At 39.0% G+C, this 17,052-nt stretch overlaps 1 protein-coding gene across 1 annotated transcript in view; it reads right to left on the reverse strand.

Annotated features, from left to right (window-relative positions):
- The window catches only part of LOC128742688 (netrin receptor unc-5-like), a 297,884-nt gene that overhangs the window by 272,146 nt on the left and 8,686 nt on the right, over positions 1-17,052 (reverse strand). Inside the window, exon 3 of the mRNA XM_053839127.1 lies at positions 5,889-6,105. Within this exon, the coding sequence (XP_053695102.1) occupies positions 5,889-6,105 (217 nt within the window). The remainder of the gene's footprint in view (positions 1-5,888; positions 6,106-17,052) is intronic.

The raw sequence follows: 17,052 nt of genomic DNA on the forward strand, positions 1-17,052 counted from the left end.
TTGCATCAACTTTACGTAGTCCTACGTTAAACAGGCAGTTGAGTATTGAAAACAACCTTCCACTTTTTTCTTCATCCTACGCTCTGACTTACAAATGCGAGTAAGAGTGCGGTCGCTCGCGACGCGTTTAGAATGACGGGCGAGAGCGGGGACCGTGACTGCTGGCGCAAAAACTCGTCATAGTGCTTGGCAAAATAAGAAAGGCAGTCCACGAAGAAGAGAAAGTCACATGAGTCCAGGTTTCGCTACACTGATCTGAACCGAAATTGGGTTAAATTGAAGGACAATTATAACGCAATTGTTGAAAAAAATTACCTTGAATTTGAAACGTAATCAAGTTAAGTCAAAGTCTATTTGAGCTTACAAAAATCAGCTCAGTAAAAACAAATACAAAACTGATACCAAGTAAAGCAAATAATATCAAAACTCAAATAATAAATTACTATTTCATTTTTGGCCTGAAGGATACCAAATTTTATTATTATTTTTGTGTCTTTTTCCCATTTGTGCCACTTTTGAATTTTTCGTAATATTTATAACCGTTTATGCAAAACTTTTGTAATATGGTATTAATTATTTTTGGAATTTATTTCATTTCTATGAAGTTGTTTTGTTTTTCTTTGTTATTCGTTCGATTCTTTCGTGTTGTTTTTGTGCCTTATTCTACTAATTTTTGTGTTATTTTTGGCCATTTTGGTATCATGTTTGGGTCTCGCAGTTGGTTTCAAGGTATAGCATCTATCACTGATCCAACAAGCTGGTTACCATACTTTCAAATCTAAGTTGGGATAGCAGCTTACAAGTCAATAGGATCGTAGCACTAGCACCCCCAGCTTGCATTTTTATCTTATATATAAAAATGGATTTCTGTCTGTCTGTCTGTCGGGATGTTCCTTATAGAATCAAAAACTACTGAACCAATCGGCGTGAAAATTTACATATAGGGGTTTTTGGGGCCAAGAAAGGTTTTAGTGATGGTCTGAGACCCCTCCCCTACTAAGAGGGGGGGGGGCTCCCATACAAATGAAACACAAATTTCTGCGTAACTCGAGAACTAATCAAGCAAATAGAACCAAATTCGGCATGTGGGTGTTTTTGGTGACAAGAATTTATTCTATGGTAAATTGAGACCCTTCCCCTCTTTAGAAGGGGAATTATGACTGGGAGAGGAGTTTAAGAGAGGGGGCTTCCATAAAAAATTCCACATAACTCGAGAACTAATCAAGCAAATGGAACCATATTTGGCATGTGGGTGTTTTTGGAGACAAAAATTTTTCTATGATGCATTGGGATCTCTCCCCACTTTAGGAGGGGGCTCCTATACAAATGAAATACAAATTTCCTCATAACTCGAGAACTAATCAAGCAAATGGAACCAAATTTGACGTGTAAGTGGTTTTGGAGGCAAGATTTATTTCTATGGTGAATTGGGACCCCTCTCCTCTTCAGAAAGCGAGTTATGACCCATCTCCCCTTTAAGAGAGTGGGCTTCCATACAAATTAAATGCAAATTTCCTCTTATCTCGAGAACTAATCAAGCAAATGGAACCAAATTTGGCATGTGGGAGTTTTAGATGGCAGAAATTTTTTCTACGGTGAATTACGACTCCTCCCCCTTTCAAGAGGAGGGGCTCCTATACAAATGAAATACAAATTTCCTCATAACTCGAGTACTAATCAAGCAAATGGAACCAAATTTGGCATGTGGGGCTTTTAGGGGGCAGAAATTTTTTTCTATGATGAATTAGGACCCCTTCCCTGTTTAGGAGGGGGGGCTCCCATACAAATGAAATTCAAATTTCCTTATAACTTGATAACTAATCAAGCAAATGGAACCAAATTTGGCATGTGGGAGATTTTGGAGTCTTGAATTTATTTTATGATAGTTAGAGACCTCTCACCCCTGTGGTAGGGGGATATGGACTCTCATACAAAAAAACAAACTGACGAAAGTCAAAAACTAATCGGACTCGAGAAATTCGAGACTTTTCCATAAAACATTAGTCAATAACAAGACCACAAAAACCATCTATAGTAACACTAGATCATTCAGGACGAGACGGCCGCGAGTGTTGCCGGCGGCCGCCGGCGGAAGCGGCGCCCACTGGGGGGAGGCAACTCCCCGCAGAAATCACTACCGTCTAGGTTTATTTGTTTTCCTAGGTCTACCTGGGTTTCCCGGACAGCGAGCGACAGCGAGTAAGGAGAGGATCGCGAAATGGTACTTTCCACAAAAAAGTTTTCCGTGAAATGGTACATTCCGCTTAAAGTTTTTCACAAAATGATATTCGGCGAAATGTTGTACAATCATGGCGAATATTACTATCCGCTTTCTGGCTATGCAATGAGGGGACAGGAGAGTTGTTTTTTACTTTACTGTGAGGAAACATTGCAAATTTGTATATTAAACTACCCATTCCAGGTAACTAATAAGCATTAACATAAGCAGCAAATCAGCGTATCTGGCATTTTACACTGCACGCTGTTGTATATTAGCTTTTTGACTGCATAGGTGTTGTAAATTGGTATCCAAAATTGAATTCAAATTCTTCGTGCCGGTAATTAGCTGTAAATTAGCATTGTCAGCACTATAAGAAGGCTATCAGTAAAGTAAGTGTATATTTTGCCAAAATAGTATTTAAGTAGCATTTAGGGCGACTTAAATGCTTATTGGCCTACATTTGAATAGCATTGGTGATGCTTATTGGTTACCTGGGATGCTTTCATAGTTACGTAACTGCCAAAATGAATCATCTAAGGTTGAACTCCTCAGAAACTTGCAAAACTCGAGATTGTGACAAAGATCATCCGAGATTCATGATTTATGTACAACACAGGTTAATTTGTGGCAATACGAAGTTTGTCGGGTCAGCTGGTACAAGATATGATCCAAGTAACTCAAGGGACTGCATTTCTGTTGCATTTGTGTCGAAGGCAGTTGTGCAAGTGACTGGTTGACAAGAGAAGAGAGCTGCTCTTTGTTTCTACCGCCGAAAAGATAGACTGCTAGTCGTGTTAGTATCGGTCAGTGCGATAGAAATAAGCGGTGCGTTGCCAACAGTCGTACGGCAAGTCTCGTGATTAAACCCAAGAATTCAAACTAAGATTGAAAGAAGATTTCAAGATTGAAATTCTAGAACCATTCGTCTGTAAACTGTAACCGTACGAAAGTTTTGAAAAATGTTCAATTGCACTTTTATGGCGGTTTTCTTAACACATTTTGACCATGTAAGAGTGAAATAAAACCACAATAGACCACAAAAGATCAACGATACTGGTCGCAGTGACTAATCCATACAAGGAAAAACAATAATTTAACCAACATTATTGCTTGAATAGGCATATATTTTAGTTTAGACGAGCATAGCTTGTGAATAGAGAACTGTGATTGAAATATAATTTATGTTACATGTGCCATCGTCTGCAGATTATTGTGTGCGACATCTAACTTTGAACAGAAGATGGAGCACGTGCCCCAGGGTCCTCTTGTCTTGGTGCTCTAATGTCAATTAATCAATAATATACAAATAATATGTAATATAGGATAATAATATGTAACATAGGATAATAATATGTAATATAGGATAATAATAATAATATGTTAAATGAAAAACGATTATGACTTCTGTATATTTGGATTCTCTTTAAAGTTGTCCAATATAGCAGTAATATTTCCATCAACGTAATGCCTTAATAAATTCATAAAATGGTTTATCTGATTATATTAATGCAAAAATAATTTATTTATCGGATAGCATTGAGTAGCTTACATTGGAAAACTACTCTATTTCGTATTTTAATGTGCATCAAAAAGGCGAAAAAAAGTAAAAATAATTCCTTCGCAACCAATTGGTTGGTTTCCGCCGATCCAATTTTCAGTTCGGTGGCTTTCCACGCCCATTCAGATTAGTAGTACATACCATGTTTTCTGCATTAAGCTCTTAACCCAGCTACCAATCCATTTGACATATGTCCGAGACATAAAAATACTCTATTCAGCGGAAGATTATATTTTTCAATAGAATGCAATGCATTCATACATGTGTCGGTACGTACTCGAAGTGACCCGGTGAATGCACATGTACGTACATTTTCATCGACTAAAAAATCATCAAAGCATCAATCCCATAAATATCCCCTTTTCAGATTATTTTCCCATTGCTGCACAGACTGACCGGTTTGTGGATCAGCTTTTCTTTGAATGTGCACAATCCGATGTACCGCTGCGCTGGTAAACAGGCTTCCGCAACAGCATTGATTCGCAGTACACAGACCGTAAGGAAGAACGTCCGAATGTTGAGGAATGCTCCGTCCGGCAGAAGCAAACTTTACAAAACCTTAGTTTTTGCACCAATAAAGACATACACGTTGGAGCAAGCAAGCCGGTCCGGATGTTGCCAAACCGGCACGGAATCAACACACGGCTAGGTCGTCCGTCCCCGCCAATAAATAGTGGCAAAAAAAGCTAGGGAAAAATTTTAATGCATTCCAAGCGAACTTTGAAAGTCTGCGGAGATAAAGAGACCGCCCGACGTCGCCGCCTCCAATGGGGCGAACATCGGAGCGATACCGGGCGACGAGTGGGTTAAAATTTAAAAGTATAACCGGCACAACCTCTTGATCAATTCAAATAGTCTCAAAGTTTCGTCCAACGCTGACCCACTGTTCCTTTCAGAATGCTAAGGAAAAGTGTGCAAAATAAAATTGCCTCGCCAACAAATAGCAGCCAGCCAGCCGGCAGTCCCAGGCATCCAATCGTCGTCGCCCGTACCTAAGCCGAAAGTGGAAAACCTTTGAGAAAAATGGAGTCTCGAAGGAACTACATTAAGCGTATGCGAATCGTTCAAGTATCGAGATATTTACGGTGCTATTGAATTTTATTAATATGTTCAGGCAAAAGAGGGCGCGCGCTCAATAAAAGCAACATTCACACCGTGCTATGGCCTGGCGACTCCACTAGTGGCGGCCGGTGGTGTGGCGCGAAACGAACTTCAACTTTTACAACATCTCGTAAGAATGTGTAAATAACTGCAGCAACATAAATAAACCTCGCTGTGGCTGCTGCTGTTACTGCCGGTCGCCGTCGACGTTGATTTCGACCAGGTTGGCAGGTCAGTTACGGTTACGGTGCAAAGGGCCCAAGATGGTGCGTCTGAATGTCGGATGAAAATGCACGCCCCACATGCCGGTGAACATTTTATTCCATTATTGGATGAACCGAAAAAAGGGATCTGTATTGCTTTTATTGTACGTGTCCTTTCAAAATTGCGAAGGAAAAGGCGTGAATAATTGACTTTATTTGAATTTGGAATCCAATCCAGAATCGCATTTTCAAATGTTTATTTCTCAGAGAATTGCCGAGATTTTCAGGTTTTTTTTTTTCAATGTTCCAGTCGAACAGAAGACACAACAAAAGAAGTGTCATAATAATAGACTTTAAGTCCGAACGAGAAAACCTATTTAGGTCAAACGACTCACAAGCAGAAAAACGACCCTTTGCCATCGATCCACAAACAGTTGCTTTGTTTACTTTACATTTATCATATTTGTTATGATTTCCCACTTTCGGATCGCCGTCAACTGGACAAAACCTAATAGGCGAAGAAAAAGAAGCGGCGGCAGAAAATTAACTGCCCAAGTGTGTACACAGTGTACACACACAGCACATACATAGCTCTGCGCCCGTTACAGCTGAGAGGAAGGGCAAACTTTTATTTTGTTCATTACTATTCCGTTTACCCGGAGGATCTGCCAAGCTATAAAACGGCTCTAGGCTATGATGGGTTGTGGACTATGGATTCCAGCACTGCACTACGGCAGGCACTGGTACTGGCACTGGCCGGCAAGAGAGCGGCGGCGGAAACAACACTTCGGTAATTAACACTTACATGCAACTTGGATGGTGGCCGGTTGGGTCCGGACGACACCTCGCGACGACCGGGCACGGCAGTCGCACTTGAACGGACCCCGGCCGAAGAACTCGTCGACCAGCTCCCGGGTGATGGTGGTGGTGGCCTCCAGCAGCTGGACCCCGGTGTGGGGATCCACGTGCGTCTCATGCGTCGTCAGTGGGGGCTTGTTGCCGCCGCTGCATTTGAACGAGATCTGTGGCGGGGAATAAAAGGAGAGAAAGAAGAAGAAAATGCAGAACATGGTGTAATTAGAAATTAGCGGTGGAACTAATGAGATTCAAATATTAACTAACTAAGCTGGGCCTGGGCTGGGGTGATCACGAGTTATGGAGGAATAATTTCTTATGGTGACCTGGGTGCACAGCACAGTGTACAGGCTTAAAATGATGGAATTTATCTTTATAATGAACCATTTTTCTCATTTGTCTTTCCCACATAATCGTTGTGATCACATTAATGTAAATTTGTTTTAGTTTTCTTGCTTCTGTGGATAATTTTGCTGACTTTTAGTGAGATTTTCATTCAAATGAGAGCTTTAACCATTTAGTACATTACATGCAGATTTGTTGACTAGGAATAGCACTGTAAGCAACAGGCTTTTTAGTTTTGCTTCCCAATTTAAATCTGATAAATCAGACCTTTAGATTTTTAACTAAGATTCACAAAAATTAGTGTAATTAAAAGTCAATTTAATAAATGAGAGAACTCTGTAGACACCATGCCTATTTCGTTACACGAAAAGAAATTTGATTCCGATGCCATGAATGAAATCATGAAACCATGAAATGCGAATTCCTGTCAAATCATGACTGAACTGCCATATCAGACAGCACAAAATCATGAATAATAGTTCATGATTTTGCGTTGTGTTGTACTGCAAGAAGCTCGTGATATCATGATTATTATTCATGGTGTATTTTCATAAATCATAAGCAAAAAACCTGGAATCATGAGTCATTTTGCTCGTTTTGGAGATCAAATTTCTATCTGTGTACATACTGAACTTTATAAGAGGATTCCTATTTTAGGCAAAATGGAGGGTGTATTATTTGAATAGTAGTTTTTGATTTCAGGCAATTTAATTGCACAATTCATAATAAGTTGGAAACGATTGTAATGCGGTATTGGTGCTATGAATTGGTGCCATTCGGCAAATAAGTTTTTATACTGTTTAATTAGCTTTTACTACGATTTATGGGGTAAAATCGATGTCTTCCCAAGTTCGGCACAAGATAGGACCAATCGATTCCTTGCATTTGTACATAGGAATAAGTATCTGCACAATGGGCAAAAACGAGCTCGTAATCCCAAATAATTGAAACCGCTAGTTTGGAATCTTACAACTTATGTAAGATTCCAAACTAGCGGTTTCAATTATTCGGGATTACGAGCTCGTTTTTGCCCATTGTGCAGTGGCTCGCGGAACAAATTCGACGCAGTAAGACGCCACTCCTGTCAAGTCGCGTTTTTCAAACTGCACGTAGCTTTTTCTCGAAAATTGACGTTCTAGTTCATCATTGTCAAATGTCAACTTCCAAAATGGTCATAAGTTAATGTCCCAAGTAATAATTTGGGTTTTATTACACTCTTATGATGGCATTGAAGACCAAAATTGGTCTTGAAGACCACCATAAGAGTACAATATAACTCACATTGTTGCTTGGGGTATGATGTCATTTTAAAATCCAAGATGATGGATGGCATTGAAAATTTTACAAAATGAACTTATTCTGCCGGGTTTGTCTCGTAGTAGGCATTCCTATGATAGCGATCAGTCTGTCTAAAGATTGATTTGGGGAGGCCGTCCATTTGGCATAAAGTCATTTGGTACAATGCTGTTTGGCATAACGTTATTTGGCATAATCATAAGGGACCCTTTGGCAAAGTGGTTATTTGACATTACAACCATTTGGTCAAATGGTTGTAAATTACTAATTATGCCAAACACCTATAATAAACCTTATGCCAAATGATGTCTATGCCAAAAGACCGTCATGTCAATTGGCGTTATGTCCGAAAGAGTTATGCCAAATTACTATGTGTCATCACCTTATTCGGTTGGATTCACCTTATACACTCTTAGCTCTAGTCTAGAGATGGTCACCTGACGAAGAAGGGCAACCTTGGATTTGCTCACAGAAGATAGGACATTGCTCAACCATCTTTGTCACTATAGCGAAAGTAGGCGTGTGTTTACTAAAGGCATCTTATGACGCATGGATTTTCATTATCTCCTCCTCCTACGTTTTCGTTAGTTGATCGCTTCGACACTCACCTAGGTCTAGCACGTTCGATCACTCTATCCGTGATTTCGACCTGCATCCTTACGATTTACCCTCCTTATTTTCGCTAGGTTTACGATGCGACTACTGGTCTGATTAGCGTTTAGTAAATTATCACCTTTATGCAGCTGCGTATGCTTCTTGATCGAGGCTTCTTGTAGAGGGAAAAGCAGGCCAGACTTCTAGCATGAATGCGTCGTAGAATCTTCTTACTAATATTATTGTTGACAAAGACCAGAGATCCCAAATATGTACACTCACCAGCCGCTTCGAGTTCATTACCGTCAATAGTCATTGTCCATGGGAGACGGACGTTGTTTTCTCTGGAGCCTCTTCCTTCCAGATATTTAGTTTCTGATGCACTGATTTGGCACCAAATCGTCCTACGCCGCATCACGCTTTCACTAGCAAGGTTAAATAACATATATGTCTATCCCTTGTTGCCGCAACTCTTTGTGTGATTCGAAAAGTCACGGGAGTGTTACTAAAACAGCACAGCGCCGTTCTCACGCAAATTGCCATAGCTGTTAGCGCTCGACTGTATCGTGTGCTGCCCTGAATTCCATGAAAATATAATGCGTGGGCCCATTCTGGAGGATTTGTGGAAGTGCGAAGTAGAAACATTTTTGGTAGCACGAGCCTTCATAGAGCTCGCCTGGTACTACCTACTAAATCTTTTGCCATAGTGGTTACAGCAATCGAACCGATTGCCCTTTTTGTAGATCTGTATTTGTAGATCTGTATACTCCCCCAGAAGTTTTTCCTGACAAATTCTGGAGCTTATCCAGTGAAAAGCCGTTGATGGCAGTTCCTTACTATTTCTGTGTGTGGCTCTATTAGTGTTCAATTATCCGATTTCTCACTAGGTCTTTTCGAGATCTGGACCGGAGACGCTATTATCGTTTGTGGGCACTCCCAGGCTAACTTCTGTTTCGCAGTCTTCTGTGCTATCTCCATTGAGATGATCATCAAAGAACTGTTTCCACCAGTCGACCACCTCGCACCCGTTTGTGATAAAGTTTCCGTCCTTGAACCTACATACGTGTCAGGAATTTCGACGCATCTTGAGATTTCGAGGTTGTTGAGTCGGTTCAGCAATGTATGAAATTACGTCCACCGCTAGGGTGAATCACCGGGCTGGTACCGAATGGCCGAAACACAAATAGCCGGATCACGAATGGCCGAAATCCAAATGGTCGAATTCCAACAACTGTCACAGAAGGTCGAATTACGAAAGGCCGAATCGCGGAAGGCCGAATCACGAATGGCCGAATCACGAAAGACCGAATCACAAAAGACCGAATCGCGAAAGACCGAATCACGAATGGCCGAATCACGAATGGCCGAATCGCGAAATGCCGTTTTTCCCGGAATGCCCAAATCAACAACATTGCTCATGTTGTGAGACCTTACACATTTTGAATAAATTTGTTCAGCTATTTCTCTCCGTGAATTTGAAACAAACCCCTGAAAAACCTTTAAAATTTTCCCCTCTATTGTCTTTGTTCCACTCGCAGCTCTGTGATGATCCGCGTCATTGATCGGTGAAAGAGTAAAGCTTTTCGTAAAATTCTGTACCTTAGTTTCAGAAAAACAAGACATACTCTGCGTCTTATTTTTTATTTTGGTAGATAGAGTATAGATGATTGATAGTTGTTTCTTCCCCCAAGCGCGTTTTAACGTTTATTATAGGGTGCGAGGCCTATTCATCGTGTCAGTAGTAAATGTTTCCTAGATGATTCAGGGCGAGACGGCCGCATGCCGCGAGTTTGCGCCGGTGACCCGCCGTCGGAAGCGCCGGCCACTGCGGGGGGGAGCCCCCCGCAGAAACCACTACTATTTAGCTGCAAGCATTTTCCTAGGTTTACTGACTAGTAGGGATTATCCCTCAGTTAAGTCCGAACGAACTACAGGGAGTAAGGACAGCATACACCCAACATGTGTGCTGTCTGAAGGACGTTATTATTTTCGACCGAATATGACATTCGGCCATTCGTGTTTCAGCCTTTTGTGATTCGGCCATTCGTGATTCGGCCGTTCGTGATTCGGCCTTTAGATATATTATGCCATTTGTTATTTCGGCCATTTGTGTTTCGGCCATTCGTGATTCGGCTATTTGTGTTTCGGCCATTCGTAGGTAATCCGCTGGGCGGTGAAGTACAGTAGCCCTGGAAACTGCCGGAAGTCCGCCTTGACGTTAGTCTCATCATCCATGTTGAGAGAGTTAAGAATTTTCCAGGTTCTTGCGCAAAATAAATTCGTGACGTTGCTTTTCGGGTGCGATCAGTGTAAACAATACGCTCTAAACTAATGCTACCCAAATTTTCAAGAGAAAATATCCAATGGATAATTTTCTACAGCGTTTGTTCTGTGATGCAATTTAATGTGTGACACTCTTTATCACACAATTTCACTAATTGGGACTCTCCATTTCATTACAATATTAGAACAGTTTTTGAGATGGGAAATTCACCTATCAGCTTCAACGCCTTCAGGTCACGACGTAATATTTGGGTCAACTCATTCCAAACCAGGTAGGACGTCGTCTATGTACAAATCGTTCAAGACCACTTCAACCTCTTCCTGGTCATACTTAATTTCACCACGTACTAGCTAGATAAGTATGAGGTCACTTAGCGTGAAATGTAGCTAGTGAAATTCTGTAGAAAACAGTTAACAGCTCCAAAACCTTCAATGCTTTCGATCCTGGGATCATACATAAAGGTGATTCTCACAATCTAATTTTCCGCTCTTTTTTTTCAACGTCTTCTCCCACTCTAGAGATACTATAAAACACCTTGTTATTAACACTGTTATAAAAAAATTAGGAATTAGGAACCTCTTTCAGCTTGTTTTTATGTCTTGCTCCAGGGTCATCTTTCGGAAGGTTGAGCACTTGAAGTTCTGATGTTGAGCAGAACAAAAGTCGCACGCATATTCCGCTGTTACTACAGGTGATGATTTCGACAGTCTGCATTTGGATGTAGCAGATTTGACGGATGATAGCTCAGAGGCTGCCGTAGGGGTAGAAGTCTCGCTTCGCTTCGAAATCACACCAAAGTTTAGTCGTTCAACGCGCAAGTCAGTACCGTTTTTTATGAGCATCACCACTACGACCAATATTTTGAGTCTATCTATTGATTTTGTAATTTCGTCCAGATGTTTTCCGTATTCCACATTTCGTTATTTTCTCAGTATCACTATAGAGTGAGCGACCTGCTTATTATTCGTGCTTAGGTGTCTACGTTTTCATTTTTTCTTTTATACCTGTACTATTTTTTAACCAATCTTGCCCACTAGCGCCGCGCAATTCGAAGACTAGCTATAATTTGCCCTTCCACAAGAGACTTACGTAACGTACCTCGATCCAATACTACTCTTATAATTTGCTCTGGTAAGTGGTTTCGTTAGTGGTAAATGCAGAATTCAGTACGAAAAAAGAATCTGGAGGGGGACTGAAAATAACCCATGCTAAAGTTGCGTACCATTGAACAACCTGATTTCACTAAGAATCGAGCTCATGCCCACTCGCTTGTCAAAGCAGATTCGGTAACCTCGCGGCTACAGAGTCCCATGTCAGTAGCTTTACCATAAATAGTTGTGGTATTCCGGTTAATCGCTGGTTGAGCTTAATCAGGTTTTTGACGTGACGGGTGCATTGATTCTACAGCTTTCGCAGATCCTTTAACGATTTCGACTGAGGATTAAACGTGAGTTAGTCCGAAACGGTCTGCTAATATCTCTCAATTTCTTCCATAGTTATTATTTTGGAGCGACTCGAGATCGACCACACCTGCGGCTTCGTTCTACAGCGAGTTTTCAAGGTGATGCAACTTGTGGCTTCCGAATCATTCGATGATTGCATCGCGTCCTAAAGACCATGTTAGAATTGTGCCCATGTTTCGTAATGACCGTCGAAGATTGGAAGAGGAGCACCACAGAGGAAGAGGTAACCACAGGCTGATTCGGCGATGAAAAACAAACAGCATCTCCAAAAATACATTCATTTAGTGACTTTTACGGTACATTTGTGAGAGAAAATATTACCCAAATAATAAAATGTCCTGCACTGAAGAAAATTATGTTTTAAAAACAAAACTTAGTTTTTCTTTCAACCGAACCGCGAATAAGAATATCTTACAGAACAAGTAAATTTGAATACTAAGCAAGCATATTCACGAAAAAAAAAGCAGTTTTGAAACAGTTCGCAGTTTTTGCTGCATGTTTTTACCTTTGTTATACTATAACAAAGGTTTAAAAATTGGTCGAAAAACACGAAATTGATCCGAGGCCCGGAGGGCCAAGTCACATATACCAATCGATAGGGTTCGACGATTTGAGCAATGTCTGTGTGTGTGTGTGTGTGTGTATGTATGTAATGATTTTTTCTATCGCCTGTTTCTCAGAGATGGCTGAACCGAATCGTTCGCTATTACTTTTGTTTGAAAGGTATTATTGTCTAGTAGATCACTATTGAGTTGCTTCGTGACACGACGTTTCGTTTAAAAGTTATAAACAAAAATGTGAAAAATACGTGACACGGTTTTCTCTAGAACTACATGACCGATTTCAACGATCTTAGTATCAAATGAAAGCCCTTATTAAAGCTAAATTATTCAGAAATTTTTAATTGAAAACAAACATGTAGTTTAAAAGTTATGCTTAAAAAACCTGTTTTGACAAGGTAATAATTATCGCCTGTTTCTTAGAGATGGCCAAACCGATTTATGCGCTATTAGTCTCATTTGAAAGATAATATATGCTAATAGATCACTATTGAATGGTTTTTTGATTGGACGTTTAATTTGAAAGTATAGACCACACCAAAATTAACAATAATTTATAATGATTTTAACCAAGATAATTTACCTAATTTCAATTATTTTAATATCAAACGAGAGGTTTTGACACTACGAATATATATGCAAAATTTCATAAGAATTGGTTGTACCGGTCAAAAGATATTAACCCTCGAACATTCGCGCCAACTTTTGCAACACAGTTACTCGCGCGCACTATAACCCCAAACCAAAGAAAATGTGCACACTAGAGGTTTGACTGGGAAAACTTGGTTTTAGGTTTATCGAACCTTTAAAATAGTTTCTTGAAATTAAAAGCTCTATCGTCTGGTGGAATCTAAATTTTGACTAATCCCCCTAAAAGTGAAATAAAAAAAATTATTTGTCTTCAGTGTCAATATAACACATTGATGTGCTCTGCAAAGTTATAGAGCATATTATTACAAGAAATTTTGCTAGAAACAGTAACCTTCCATCTGTACAGCTAAGATAGAAAAATCTTATTTATTGTATAGGAATTTGTAAACTCAGTTTTTATATTTTTACTCTTTTTGTAATTGTTGTATGACTTTTTCTTGTATTACAAAATTGTACAAATGATAAAAATACACAACTTTTCTGAATATAGTATACCTCTATGTTTGCTTGTTTAGAAACTGTAGAACTTTGATTATAAAAAATACCTTAATTTTGACTACGAATTACTCGACTACCAGCAGACGGATACATTTTAAACATTTTACATTGGCTAGTTTTGCTGCATACAGACACCATTTTTCCATATGAAGAAACGAGAGAAAATTCCACTTGGGGTCAATTGCGGTACACCTCGCATGCTGATTGTTTCGTTTCTGTGATGGCGGTTTATGCTGATCTATTTTTCCAACAATTTAAATTATTAATGCATTGAATAATTATGACATTTTGCTCAGAATAAGTTTATTGAAGAATATTCGTTAGTTAAACAACGATTTGTAACTTTATAACAATATGGCGTTGAAAAACCTACACGTGTTGTACAAAATACAACAGCGTGAGTAACCGAAGGTTAATAAAAATTGATTAAAATTATTCAAGAAAACTCTATTGATGTGAATCAAATAGAATGGCATTACAGGTAATTATGCATAGTTCAAAAACCTATAAACTAGACCTTTACTAGGCAATGTATATGTTAAAGAATAAGATTTCCTCTTACAACTTACTTTTATTTGCACTTACTCAAATTAATAACAACTTACTTATCCTTACTCAGCAATTACATGAAAAAAGGATCTATCAAAATTTAAAAGTGTTCCTATTTTGTTCAAAATTTGTAAACTTATTCAATTTTCAAAAATTTTATGTAAACCAACGCATTACGCAACGTTAACCAATAGATGAATTGTATTCCGAAATCGTGTCGATTTCTATCTCAAATACCAAGTAAGACCGTATAACAAAGGTTCCTTTCACCACTAGGTGGATTAAATCGGGTTTTTGTATTTTGATTCCTTATTTCAGAGGCTTTCTGTCTGCGAATGATTCATCTCTTGTTTGCTCAGTGTATATAGAATATCAGTTTTATATATTTTACTTTTTTGAAAAATAACATTCTACCCCAGCAACAATGTAAGTTTTATTGTACTCTTATGGTGGTCTTCAAGACCAATTTTGGTCTTAAACGCCATCATAAGAGTATAATAAAACCCAAATTGTTACTTGGGTAGACAATAATGCTTTAAAAAGTATCAATTGCACACGCGTTTGTGCGTCTTGTCATAAATCAATTAGCTTAGCTTGTAAAGACAACAAAAATAAGTCTTTGCTGTAAAAACCCTAGCAACACAGTTGTTATAAAGTATGTATTTATAGTGACTTAAATATGACTAATACAAGTCATAAATAAGTTATTTCAACCAAATCTGATAGAAGCTTGCTACTTGGGAATACATTTTCAATTTTTTTTAAGAAACGTGTTTTAAATAAAGCCAACATAAAGCATCTAAAGCATCTCAGTGAGGGGCTCCGTAGCCGCAAGGTTACCGAGTTTGCTTTGACAAGCGAGTGCCCAAGTAGCACACTATAGGTCCATTTAGTTGATGCAACCGAATTACGACTGAAATTAGTCATATTTCGGTTACCACAACTTTGTAACAACCGTGCTAGTAGGGTGGTCGTGGGTTCGAATCTTAGTAGAATCAAGCCATTCTATGTCAAGTAACTTTAGCATGGGTTTATTCTCAGGCCCCTCATTTACCCTTCCTTCATGCTGAATTCTAAATTTACCCACTGAAGCCTCTTGACTGCAAAAGTGCAGTCAAGTGCAGTTGAGTGCAAAAGTCCCTCCTATAGTAAGTTGGTCAGAGGAACGAATGAGTCCTCGCCAGGGACGCCTATAATATGGGATAGTACTGGTAGTGAGGAATAAGTGGGTAAAATAGATCAAGCTTTGAAGGAAGGGTAAACCCCAATACACACAAGCACGCATAAAATTTAATAAGCATATCGCTCATTCAATAGCGATTATAGCAAAAAGAAATGCAGTGCAGCTCATGCATCAAATATGCGGGCGATATCACAATAGGTCAATTATACTGGTCGCAGTGATGAGTCCACGCAGGAAAAAAAAGCATCTCAGTGCCTATGCTGCTTTTGTCCGGTGGTTGAAATCCTTCCTTGAAAACCGCCGTCTTTTTGTGAAACTGGGGAACATTGAGTCTTGCGACTTCCGTAGTACCTCAGGGCGGCAACGTCGGACCCCTGCTATTTTCACTGTATTAAAATGACGTGTGCTTGATGTTTCCTCCAGGATGGATCCAGTCGTACTTCCTCCATACCAACACAGGTGCATGCTGCTGGGTTGGAATAGAGAAGGCACGTTGGAAAGTTGTTATGTGGCCCTTTAGATTCTAGCAAAGATCAATATAAACGCGCCCTCGAGAGTTTTTCACTCAACTGACTTTCTCATAATTCCGTTTCATCGCACAGTATATGGTCAAAACGAACTCGGTGTTCTACTTTTTTGACTTTTATATTAGCTGTGAGCTGAACTAGTTTTTATTTGTCTCCTTTTTACTTCAATTAAATTTTTTACTTAAATTAAATAAAGTTAAATTAATTTATAATATAAATGAAATCCGGGTGATTCCAATAGTTGTCTGTATAAATTGAAAAACAAAGTTGTAAAATCAATCAAGATCCCTATAAGCACATGTCAACTGTTTTGTAATTATTTGCCAAGAATTTTGTGTAATGGGAACTGATTTGCATAGTAAAATATCTTGTAACGTGTACACTTCAACTTATGCGGCACGTTCTCCATGCGGATAATATACAGAAACTAATGTTATTTGTTATGATTGCAAAAAAAAACAGATTACTTATTTTCGATTCAATGCATCAGTTAGAAATGTTACACATTGTTCTCGTACTCAACAAATAAAATTTTCATGTAGGGTATGTTGCTGCTTCGTTGTAATTGCCTATTCCCGTCCTATCCAACACAAATTATTAAAAATATCAGCATTTTTATGACACACAATGCAAAACTAGTTATTCCCTAATATTTTTGTTTGCTGTCTATCATACGCGATTAATCAAAGTGAGCTGAGATCTATTCAAATGCTTTTTATCATTAAATAAGTCCTACCACCCAAATTTCCTACGTTTTTTCGTGCGACGAAGAAGAAAATGTCGACTAATCGTTTTAATTTCCGTCATTCATAAATAAAAATAACTCACATTGTCGTTATTCTACAACCAGGAAAACTTGCCTGACGTGCAGAAATTTTGCAGAATAACATTCGTCATGCCGTCCTACACAAATACATGCGCGTTAGCTTTGTAAACATTGTTGTGATTTTTAGTTCGGACGATGAAAAATTTTGATGGACGGATTTCAAAACGGTACGACGAATTTAAGAAATAAAGTCAGGTGCGTAATTTCAATAATGTGCTTTAATAATCACTTTTCAGTGATTTCAAAGTTCACGGATCGGAAGGTAAGTGTGTTTTAGTCAAATCAGCACAAGAACTTTTGGAGTATTCATTAAATCCATCCAACAAATGATGAAAATT

Source organism: Sabethes cyaneus, chromosome 3 (genome assembly GCF_943734655.1).
Source record: "Sabethes cyaneus chromosome 3, idSabCyanKW18_F2, whole genome shotgun sequence".
NCBI classification, from domain to species: Eukaryota; Metazoa; Arthropoda; class Insecta; order Diptera; family Culicidae; genus Sabethes; species Sabethes cyaneus.